This window comes from Aplysia californica, unplaced genomic scaffold, assembly GCF_000002075.1.
Source record: "Aplysia californica isolate F4 #8 unplaced genomic scaffold, AplCal3.0 scaffold00116, whole genome shotgun sequence".
NCBI classification, from domain to species: Eukaryota; Metazoa; Mollusca; class Gastropoda; order Aplysiida; family Aplysiidae; genus Aplysia; species Aplysia californica.
In genome coordinates this window covers 1,350,329-1,362,725 of record NW_004797386.1, presented here as the reverse complement: position 1 = coordinate 1,362,725, position 12,397 = coordinate 1,350,329, and the positions used below count along the sequence as shown (strand labels likewise).

Sequence of the window (12,397 nt, the reverse complement as noted above, 5' to 3'; positions counted from 1 at the left end):
TGAGTGACACACAAGTCAAGTGACTAAAACAAATCTGTCCCCGTGGTTTTATGCAACCCGCATAATTGAGCAAAATTTGATCTTTTTTTTGGGCATAATTTTTGATTATTTTCCTTTATCATTCTTTGTTAAAATGAACAGCATCGCATAATTTCACATTTTCGGGCTCACTTTGCATAATTTCAGGATTTTTCGTGCATAAAACCATGGGGACAGCAATATTCTCAAAGCTCATGCAGTTAGAAAAAACTGGATGGGAGTTTTCGCATGCATGTATGTACAACTGTAACAACATGTAGAGAAATACATTACCATTGCACATGGATGAGAAGAAGGATTCAATCTCGGCAAATATACTTGGGTGAAGAATAATAATAATAATAATAATACTCGTAAGACTGAAGAGTTACACTTCCATAAGGAGAAATGGAAGCATTTACACGGAGTGGTTGCAAACATACGAAAATCACGAGAGGTGTCATCGTGAACACATTGAAAAGCAATATCTTCCCCAAAAAGTTTTTCTAATCTGTAGAAATGACCAAAACCATGCATGCTGACATGGCCGTCGCTCCGTTTTTCTAAACCTAGACTCGAAAAGGATCATGGAAGACTCCGAGACGCCAAATGCTTAATAATAAAATAACAGTGTAAGAAAACAAAGCAAGCCTTTCTCCACACAAGGCCAAGGCACTATTTCTCAAACTGGCCTTCCCAGCAGCTAGATCCTCAAACACATCTCGTTCTGAGAGAGGTGAGGAATTTTCTTCTGGCTTCTCTCTGCTCAGCTCAAAACAAAGGCTGACGTTTTCAGTTGACAAATCAAAACCGAGGTTTGACAAAACCAGAGATCCTAGCTGCCTTTTTTTAAAATATGAAACTTTTCCGACCTGTGGAAACGCTCGCGCGGGGACTCAGAATTTTTAATGCTCATATCGTCTAACACATCTTGTATCCAGACTGTTCTCATGCTCACCGGCCCGAAGTAAGGAAGAACTTGACATAATTGTGTAACGCCGTGGAGGAATCAGGCGCTCGTCAATTTTGGGGCATATGGAGTTATCGGTATCATCTTAAAGCCTGTCCATTTGCCTAGCTTTTGGTGACAAAAATATCCATTTGTCTTGGATACAAGTCAATATATTGCCGATTGAAGGAGGAGGGGGTCGGGTAGTTTCAGAGGTAAATATAGGGAGAAAATGGTCGTCAAAGTTGCATTATTTCCTTCGCTTGAGAGTCCATGCAAACTGAAATTTACATCTTTTACGCCTTTAATTAATGTTCTTCAGTAAAAACAACACATAAATGTGATTTTAATGGGTATGAAAAATGTTGAGCAAAAAAACAAAAATTTGATAAAAATTCCCAGACCTGCGGTAAAAAGCCAATTTCTTCACTTTCATTATTTTGACGAGCGCCTGATTTCACCACGCTGCCTCACAATTTCAGAAATGCAGATTTCTGGATTTATCCAAAAAGTCGGCACCTCAGATGAACACACTCATAGGTCCCGCCCCGACCGTAACTGCAGAAGTTCACGCTCCTCCCACAGTAACTGCAGAAGTTCACGCTCCTCCGAGATATTATTCACGCTTCCGTTCCACAGTAACTGCAGAAGTTCATGCTCCTCCAAGATATTATTCACGCGTCCGTTCCACAGTAACTGCAGAAGTTCACGCTGCTTCGAGATATTATTCACGCTGCAGAAGTTCACCGTTCCACAGTAACTACAGAAGTTCACGCTCCTCCGAGATATTCAAGCATTCCGTTCCACTTCACATACGCAGGCACTCAGGGAGATGTGATCCGGTGAGTCTACGAGGAGTCCATGACAAGTCCAAGGAGACGTGAGGGAACTCAGGTCACGCCAGGGAAGCTTCCCTCAGAACTGTCACCCATCTGAAACAGAGAGAACAAAGATAGCTTTAGTTTAAGTAAGAATATCACGGCACTTGCAACACAATAAGGACATGTAAGTTTTGTTTAATTTTAGTGAGAGTTTTACGGCACTTGCAACACAATAAAGTCAAATAAGATTTAAGGTGTTACAAGAGAGTAACAAACACAAAAAAGAAGGAGGGAAAATAAAGACAATAGATGTTTGATAGGAAAGAAGGACCAAACCACACTAGAGCACCCGCCAACCACCCACAGGTCAAGTAAGTGCCGAAGATTAGAGGTGTAACAAGTGAGTAACAAACACACAAAAAGAAGGAGACATAAGGACGATAGATGATCCATAGGTAAGAAGGAGTAAACCACACCAGAGCATCCGCCAGTCACCCGCCAGTCACCCATATATGAAGATAAGACTCCTGAAAACTCACCAAAGAAAAGAAAGAAAGAAAAACACAAGCAAAAAAAAGTTACCAATAAAAACATTTAGCAAAGACAATCTTCTCCAGTAGAGGAAAATGTTATCTATATGTACGAGGCACACAGATTTAATATATCAAGGCGAAAGAACACTAACAGCAACAAAAATCATTATAACATTATAATAATAATCACAGTCGTAATGTTCACATATAAAGACATATTTACATACAGTCAAGAACAGATAACTGAAAGATGTTTAAAGTCGAATTCACGTACGCCTACAGGTCCAACAATATTTGTTTTAGTAAGGTTTTACAGCTCTCGCAACTGCATAAGGTCATATGAGCGCCAAAGGGTGGATGTCAACAGAGAAGTCCAAACGGGGAATCAGGCTTACTCTGCTCACCTCTCTAGCCTCAAGAGTACAAAGTCTGCTTCGACTATCAAGGCACCACGGAAATGGTACTTCACAAGAGAGTGACAAACATACAAATGAAGTAGAGGAGGAGATGACAATGGTAAGGATGACCAAAGAAAAAGCAGGAGTTCCCCCTATGTTGTTCCGGCACAGTATGAGCATGACATTGATAAATCAGCCCACTTACAATTCTACTGTGCATTAGAACATGTTAATATGTTAATATCCCTCCTTTGGGAATTACTGAAAGATACTTCAGTCAGTAGCACTGCCCCTGGGGGGGGGGAGGGGCTAAAGACATATTTACATACAGTCGAGTACAGATAACTCAAACAAGCTAAACTCATATTCACGTAGACCTACAGTTCCCAACAATATGCCATTACACAACCTTTTAAAAGTTTTAGTTTTAGTAAGAGTTTTGCTGCACTTGCAACACAATAAGGTCATATAAGTGCCAAAGATTAGAGGTGCTACAAGAGAGTAACAAACACAAAAAAGAAGGGAGGGAGATAGAGACGATAGATGTTTGATAGGAAAGAAGAAGCAAACCACACCAGAGCCCCCGCCAACCACCCACATTCCACAACATTTCTTTTTCTAAAAACATCACAAGGTAAAAAAGAAACAAAATAAAATTTTAAAAAAACAAGGTAAAAGAAACAAACAGAACAGGTCCACAGACTTTGAGGTGGCGACGGCCGTGTCAGTCCGGAAGATGAGTCTCTGCGTGGTCTTCTCCGTCCCAGGAATGACCTTGGCGGACAGCGCCTCTCCGTTCTTGCGGGTTAGCGGTTGAGTGTTCTGGTGGGTCAGCTCAAACAGAAGCGACGGCTCCGCCCCTTCGAACCACTGGCAACGTAAGAGAAACACGGACATTGTATACGTAAATGTTTAGTCTTTAGTAAGGTTTTAGGTCACTCGCAACTGCATAAGGTCATATGATTTTTTTAGTTTTAGTAAGTATCTTACGGCACTTGCAACACAATAAGATCATAAAGGTGTTGTAGATTACTTTTTTCTTTTTAGTAAGAGTTTTACGGCACTCACAACACAATAAGGTCAAATATGATGTTCCGACACAGTATGAGCATGACATGGATAAATCAGTAGCCCATTTACAATTCTACTGTGCATAAGAACATATTAATATCCCCCCCCCCCCCTTAGAGAATGGCCTAAACATGCTTCAGCCAGTAGCACCAGTAGCACTGCCCTGAGGGGAGAGGGGGCAAAATTGTCCGAGACAGCCACTCCTTGTTGAGGATGAAAAAAAACCAAAAAACAAAGAAGACAGGACTAATCAACCCAGAGAAAACCAAGACAAGAACACGACGCAACAGCTCTTCCACCTACCGTATTGAACCGAGTCACTTCGTATCCTAGAAGAGGCATACTCTCTATTGCAGCCATATCCTGAGAAACACACCCAAAAAAAAATTATTATTATTTCAATCAACATGAACAAAGACTAACAATACAGTATCACAGCATTTGTTGAATTTATTAGCCAGTCAGCTTACTGATACTTTGTGCATATTGGAGGGAGGAAGAGAGGGAGAGAGAGAGAGAGAGAGAGAGAGAGAGAGAGAGAGGGAGAGAGGGGGGGGGGAGCAAAAAGACAGTTTATAGAAACATATGATATGGGACTACACAGAAAACAAATGAAGAGAATAATAATAACTATTCTTCAAGTGAAAATAACAGAGAAATACAGTAGTCTCCGCCTAAGATCTCGGTGCTCGGGAACAAGGAAAATGACGGATCTTATGAGAGCGGGATCTTAACCGACGGACCACGGAAGAATCTACGGTGACCCACGTTAAGGCCCACAATCGGTAAAATGGTCTCCTTTCACTTTGAAATGAACTGACGAGACCTCTGGATGGGTTTATGACACATTACGGAGAGCAAAGAGTGGTCAACTTTGATGACCAATCACAGTACGGGGCACGACGCATTCCATTTACACTTATTATCCTATCGTAAGTCTCAAGTTCTGCGCTTATCCAGTTGCCCCTCCCCTCCCCGTATCTTTCCAAAATTCAGAGCTTTCCATCTCTGACCGAGCTCCCCCCGCTTTTGTCGTTACGCACCATTACGAGGTGACCACACCAATTAAAATTAAAGTCTGTCTTGCAAATTCGGGAATAGAGACAATTTACTGCTGCAAAGGTCAGGGAAGAGTTCACAGTTTGATGTTATCCCGCCTAGAGCAAATGTGTAGGCTCTTCCCATGCAGACAGTGATGTAAGTTTAGGTGGCGAGATCATATGTGAGGCAGCGTGGTGGAATCAGGCTCTCGTCAAAATAATCAAAATGAAGAAACTTGCCTTTCTCCGCAGGTTTGTGAATTTTTATTAAATTTTTGTTTTTTGGCACAACACCTTTCATGTCCATAAAAGAACTCATTTCTGTGTGGATTTTTCTGAAAAACATTGATTAAAGGCACAGAAAACGTAAATTTGCAGTTACCATGGACTCTTAAGCTTTGGAAATGACTAACCTTTGGCGGCCATTTTCTCACTAATTTTACCACTGAAAACAGGTGACCCACTTGACTAGTATTCAAGATAATTGGATACTTTTTTCATCCAAATAAAGACAAGTGAACAAGCTTTAAGATGATACCAATAACTCTACATGCCCAAAAATTGACGAGAGCCTGATTCCACCACGCTGCCTCACATATGTGAGTGCGATGATTGGGGTAAACAAACGCGTTGGTCAATTCACACCTCAGTGTGATCCTGTCAGGGGGCAAATGTTGTACCGTTTTACAATGCTTATGTGATCACATTCCAAAGATCGGCCGATTTTTTACGCGATGGGCAGTTAAAGGATCTCAACTTTTCACTCTTGTTTCATCGGCTGTGCCTGCCCCGGTTTTTGTTCCATTCATTATGTCTGAAAAGCGGGATCTTAGCAGAATGTAGACCTAAAGAGGGAATCAGAGCGGGATCTTAGGGGTGACTTTTGTAAGTTAAAATTTTCTTAAAACAGTAATTTCTTAAGTGAACTGGGATCGTAAGCAGTAGGATCTCAGGCGGAGACTACTTTAACGGGGAAATTAAACAGCATCCCTGATAAAGCTCAGAATATAAATAAAGTCAAAATTATTCAAGATGGTCACCCATTAGCGATGAGAAAATTGTCTGTCTTAGATTAAAATAATGGGGGGGGGGGAAAACGGCATCCTGAGAAGACTTGAGGCACTTGACCTCTCCGACCCCTGCTCACCTCGCTGGCCTTGTAGGTGTAGAGGACCTTCCCTTTGACCACGAACCACAACTTCTTCCACTTCCTCGACTTGTAGATGTTCAAGTAGCCACTCATGTCCGACCCTTCGTCGTTTGCATGGACCTGGACAAGAAGATTGAAAAAGCAATTTGTGGTTTGAAATAAAAAGCAATTTGGGGTTTAAAATAAAAAGCAATTAGCGGTTTAAAATAAAACTTGAAATTTGTGGCTTTAAAATTTAAAAAGGTAATTTGTGGTTTAAAGTAAAAAGCAATTTGTCGTTTTAAATAAAACTGGAAATCATTTGTGGTTAAAAGAAAAAAGCAATTTGTGGTTTTAAATAATTGAAATTTGTGGTTTAAAATAAAAAGCAATTTGTGATTTTAAATAAAACTGGAAATAATTTGTGGTTTAAAATAAAAATGAAAATTTGTGGCTTTAACTTCAAAAAAGGCAACTTGTGGCTTTAGATTTTTTAAAAGCGATTTGTGGATTTTAGCTTTAGTTCGAATTTTACAGCACTTGCAACACAATTAGGCCATATAAGTGCCAAAGATTAGAGGTGTTACTAGAGAGTAACATACAAAGAAAAGAAGGATCAGAGAAGTGGATGTCAGATGTTTGATATCCAAGTAAGAAAAGTGAATGGCGAATTATGATTGGACACCTGTATAAAAAAAATCATCTGCACAAATAGCCACTTTCCAGTTCCCCGTTGCTTAATTTTTTAATAACATTTTATATTGTTTAAAAAAAATATGTGTGTCTTCACACCGCAATCAAAACAACAAAGATGACTTAGAAGGCAGGCTTCCGGCCCTTTCTGTCAGGACCAACCCAGACCAAGAAGGACATAACATCCACGCAGACAGACCGAGATGCTCAATAAAAACGTTCTTCCCACTCAGAAATCAAACTCGAAGTTTTTAAAATAGTTTTAGTAGAGTTTTTACGGCGCTCGCAACTGCATAAGGTCATCTGAGCACTAAGGGGTGGAGGTCAACAGAGAAGTCCTTACAGGGAATCAGGCTTACTCTGCTCACCTCTCTAGCTTCAACAGCACAAAGTCTGCTTTGACCATCAAGGCACCCTGGAAATAGCAGGTCACAAGAGTGACAAACATACAAAAGAAGTAGAGGAAAATGAAAATAGTAAGGATTAGGAAAGAAAAAGCAGCAGTTCCCTGTTGCAGATCAGGCAGTTATGAGCGTGACATGATGAATCAGCCCATTTACAATTCTATTGTGCTAGAACAAGAAATGTCCCCCCCTTTGGGAATGGCCTAAAGACACTACAGTCAGTGGCACTGCCCCGGGGGGAAAAGATCACTTAGAAGGCAGGCTTCCGGCCTTTTCTGTCAGGAACAACCCGGACCAAGAAGGACGCAACATACAAGCCGAACGACCGGATGCTCAATAAAAATGTTCTCCCCACTCAGGAATCAAACTCAGGCCGAGGGCTCTTGTGGCCTACAGGTTAAGGTGTTGGCTTCTCATTCAAAGGTCCCGGGTTCGAATCCGGGTAGCGACCGAAGAATTTTCTTCTCTAAAATTGTCTCCTTTCACCTCCTTTCCCGCTCTCTAACCATGTTGTCATCTGCTTTCACCTCCACTTTCTGCTCCACCCCTCACCTCCTTTGCCCCCTCCTCTGGGCTCCTGACTCTTTCTGTAGCCTTTCTACTGCTACTCTTCGGCTCCTTCTTACTGTCATCTTTCAGCCATACCCCTGATCTTAGGACAGGTAAGATCGAAAAACTAGCCTTCTCAGATAAAGGCGAAAAAATCTTCGAGGTCCCTTGTGCAAGTTGTGCACGTTAAAGATCCCATGGTGGTCCTAAAATCTATAAGAGTAAGCTTCGACCGCCACCCTGGCAAAAATCAAAATTAATTCCTACCAAACTGAAAATGCTTATTGGGTCCCACATGCTCATATGACCTTATTCACAAAAGACCTCAGTCAAACAGTGTGTCTTCCATTTATTAGTTTTATTATAACTGAAATTATAAAAAACAAAGAAAAGCCCAAACTCTCCCATGCATACAAATCCAACCAGTAACATCAGATTGTGTAACATCTCGCTCTCATCCTGTCTCACTGGGCGTATCGATTGTCAACAGAAAATAGGATTATCAAGTTGCAACATGGAAAAGTGGTACTGATTAGTGTACGAGAAAATATAGTTCCAGACACACTGTCTGACCCCAAGCAGATGCAAGTAAAACACTAACAAAAAGAAAAGACCAAAAAAAATACCTCTTTCAAAACGGAAGGCCTGTAGTTGTTGGCTTTCCGTTTGTCCTTGGAGAAGCGAATTTTCTGGAAGCGCGACATGAGACCCGTGAGGCTGAGCCCCCCGTCGTCTTTCTTCCCCGCCGCGCCCTCAGCAATCTCGCCCGCGTCCGCTCTCTCCTCTCCCACCGAGTCGGAGACGGAGGTGCTCGAGTCGTCCTCCGAGATGGATGGGCGGCCCGCTCCGCTGTCACCTTGACTTTTGCGCAAGTCGTTCTTCATGTCTGAGAGAGGAAAAGTTTTAGATTAGTTTTAGTAAAGGTTTTACGGCGCTCGCAACCACGTAAGGTCATATGAGTGACAGAAGATTAGAGGGGTTACAAGAGAGTAACAAACACGTTGTTGTTGTTAGCGATCCGGTAGCATCTGAGCGTTAACTCTTCTGCATGATGCCATTCTGTAATAGCTGCATGTCTGTTCTAATAGAGTAACAAACATAAAAAAGAAGGGGAGATAAAGACGATAGCTGTTTGATAGGAAAGAAGAAGCAGACCACGCCAGAGCACCCGCCAAGCACCCATGAGGAAGGAAAAAAAATTTTAGGTTTGTCTTTTTTTTACCCTATCCATATGCCCCTGGGGTCATTTGCACCCCAGGGGTTGTATACTTCACATTTTAGAATACTTCTAGTACGAATATCTCTTTGAAACTTTCAGTATTTCTCTAAAAATCATTTTGACAGACTGCTAAGCAAAGCGTACGGATCTTGGTGTCAGAGAGTTCCCCACGTCGTATGGATACAATAGTGAAACACGACGTACGGATAGGGCTTTGTTAGTAAGAGTTATACGACACTTGTTACAGGTTGCACATATAGGTCCTGTATGTGCTGAAGATCAGATATGTTATCAAAGAGTAACATACAAAGAAAAAATTCCTCTGTCATCTTGGTTTTTGGCATAAATCTGAGGTAGGTTTGCTTTAGTAAGAGTTTTACAGCACTAGCAACACAATTAAGTCTGAGGTAGGAAAAAGTACCCACATAACAAAAAACATAAAAATAATTAAAGTAAAACATTAAGACATCAGCTCCTCTTTCCACTAAAAGAAATATTCTTTCAAAGTTTTATTAAATGTTTCAGTTTGAGTTTTTTAGTCAGAATTTTACGGCACTTCCAACACATTAAGGTCATATAAGAGCCGAGGATGAGAGGTCTTACAAGAGTAACAAACACAAAAAAAGAAGGAGGGGAGATAAGTTTAGTTTAGTTTTAGTAAGAGTTTTACGGCACTTGCAACACAATAAGGTCATATAAGTGCCGAAGATTAGAGGTGTTACAAGAGAGCAACAAACACAAAAAAGAAGGAGGGGAGATAAGAAGATAGCTGTTTGATAGGAAAGAAGGAGCAAACCACACCAGAGCACCCGCCAACCACCCACAGGGAGATAAGGAAGATAGACGTTTGATAGGAAAGAAGGAGCAAACCACACTAGAGCACCCGCCAACCACCCACAGGGAGATAAGGAAGATAGACGTTTGATAGGAAAGAAGAAGCAAACCACACCAGAGCACCCGCCAACCACCCACAGGGAGATAAGAAAGATAGACGTTTGATAGGAAAGAAGAAGCAAACCACACCAGAGCACCCGCCAACCACCCACAGGGAGATAAGGAAGATAGACGTTTGATAGGAAAGAAGAAGCAAACCACACCAGAGCACCCGCCAACTACCCATGTCTGAGGTTGGACAAAGTGCCCACATATCAAAAAACACCAGAGCACAAAGATTAGAGGTGTCACAAAAGAGCAACAAACACAAAAAAGAAGGAGGGGAGAAAAGGACGATAGATGTTCGATAGGAAAGAAGAAGCAAACCCCAGCAGAGCACCCGCCCACCAACCACCCACTCACCCTCCTTGAGCGTCTCGTAGCACTCATCACAGACCCGGGCGGGCTGATACTTCATGTACCGCAGGGGAGCTTTGTTGTCCGAGCACTGTGAGCAGATCACCTACACACACACACACAAAACACACACTAGTTGACGCATAAATAGTAGTGTCATCTTAACACAGATCACCTACACACACACACACACACAAAACACACACAAGTTGTCGCACAAATAGTAGTGTCGTCTTAACACAGATCACCTATACACACACACACAAAACACACACAAGTTGTCGCACAAATAGTAGTGTCGTCTTAACACAGATCACCTACACACACACACACAAAACACACACTAGTTGACGCATAAATAGTAGTGTCATCTTAACACAGATCACCTACACACACACACACAAAACACACACAAGTTGTTGCACAAATAGTCAAACAAGTCATAAAAAAATAAGTAGTCATACAAGTAGTCAAACAGGTAGTAGTGTTGTCTCAACATGAAGAACAGATCACTTGCACACACACAAAACACACACAAGTTGTCGCATAAATAGCAGTGTCATCTTAACACAGAGAGCACGTCACCAACACAAACACACAAGTAGTAGTGTCGTCTCAACACAGAAAATACATCGCCTACACAAACACAAAAGTAGGTGTCATCAATATTTTAATTTAGTTTTAGTAAGTGTTTTACGGCACTTGCAACGCAATAAGGTCATATCAGTGCCGAATATCAGAGGGGTTACAAGAGAGTAACAAACACAAAAAAGAAGGAGGGGAGATAAGGACGATAGATGTTTGTTTGATAGTGTCATCAATATGAAGAGCTGAAATCTCTCACATCAGAAAGTCTGGGAGAATACAACAGATGTTTAAAATCATCCTGCAAGACTAGAATTACATCTAAAGCAGCCTGATAATTATCTTTTATTACATGGTATTTTTACACCCTCATCAACTCAATTGAGATCACTTAGGAGGAGGGCTTCCACACTGCTGCAGCCTTATAAGATACCTTAGACAAATGCCTGTAGAAGCCAACATAAGCCCCACGAATAAATATATCGCAATCGATTTTTCACAAACTGAGCAGCAATATAGGACTCTGGAGAGACGTGCAATAACTTTGGCAGGCAGTCACAGAAAAATAGAGTTTCCGAGTCGGAGAAAAAAGGAATAAAAGTAACAGTCACAGGGCTACAAATGTGAGACAGACAGAGAAAGTGAGAGAGAGAGAGAGAGAGAGAGAGAGAGAGAGAGAGAGAGAGAGAGAGAGAGAGAAGGATCATACACTTGTGCTTGCCAACATGAGGGAGATATAATTACTAGCTGGACCCTCTTTCGATGAAAGGAATGATCGCTGCATTAACATCAACTGAAAGTCATTGGCCTACTATATTTACACTCTACTTGAATGGGCCAATAAATCTTGAGATATGCAAAACATGAGAAGGTCTAGATAAAGAGAGATGTATAGATTGATTCTCGATTCCGCTTTCGTGGATGTACACTCCAGAATTTCAAAGGGGCGCACGGTTAGTGAACGGAAATTTCACTTGTATATAATGGCGCCTTAGAAGACGGACTTTCCCAAGATTAGATCTAAACGAAACTAATGAAAAACTGAAAATTAAACTACTGTGACTTCAGGCTCCTCAGTTAAACTGTGCACCCTTTAAATGATTCTGAACCACCGTTAATTTTGTCAAATTCTAAAGATAAGTGGTTCGGAAGTTTTAGGCAGCCAAAGTGTGAACTTTCACATATGTAATATGTATAGAGATACAGTGGGTGATTTAGTGATCATGGTGAGCGATGGTGACCGTCAGGGTAGCAACAGGTAATTAGTAATGCATAACTTTAGACTAGGAAATACATGTGGGGCAGTACGAAAATGTTACCCTCTCAAAGGTGATGAAAGTGGGCGCTGGCTATAATAGGGCTGACAGGCACCGACATACACAAAATGCACTTTCAAGATTTTCAGAGAGACATTCAGTCAGAACCACAATGAAAATACACCGAGTATAAGTGGGGGAAAGTATACAAAGGAACAGGTCGCTTTAAGGAAGAGGAAGGAAGACAAGAAGGGGAAGGAGAAGAAGGAGGAGGAAGAGGAGGGAGATATTGACTCACCCTGCCACAGGAGCGACAGTGGTGCCTCCTCCACGTGATGGTGAACACGCCGAGACAGAGGAAGAAGAGGAGGAGGAGGAGGAGAAGAAAAAGGAAGACAAGAAGGTGAAGAAGGAGGAGAGGAAGAGGGAAGGAGAGAAAGAC

At 41.6% G+C, this 12,397-nt stretch overlaps 1 protein-coding gene across 1 annotated transcript; it reads right to left on the bottom strand.

Moving 5' to 3' along the window:
- Nucleotides 1-1,384: 1,384 nt before the first annotated feature.
- LOC101845232 (FYVE, RhoGEF and PH domain-containing protein 6) lies at nt 1,385-12,299 on the bottom strand (the record flags this gene model as incomplete). The annotated part of the gene is given in 7 exon segments (XM_005095893.3): nt 1,385-1,899; nt 3,423-3,589; nt 4,094-4,153; nt 5,978-6,100; nt 8,232-8,491; nt 10,121-10,220; nt 12,254-12,299. Coding segments are annotated over 7 exon segments (793 nt in total), but the record flags the coding sequence as incomplete, so codon positions are not given.
- Nucleotides 12,300-12,397: the final 98 nt, after the last annotated feature.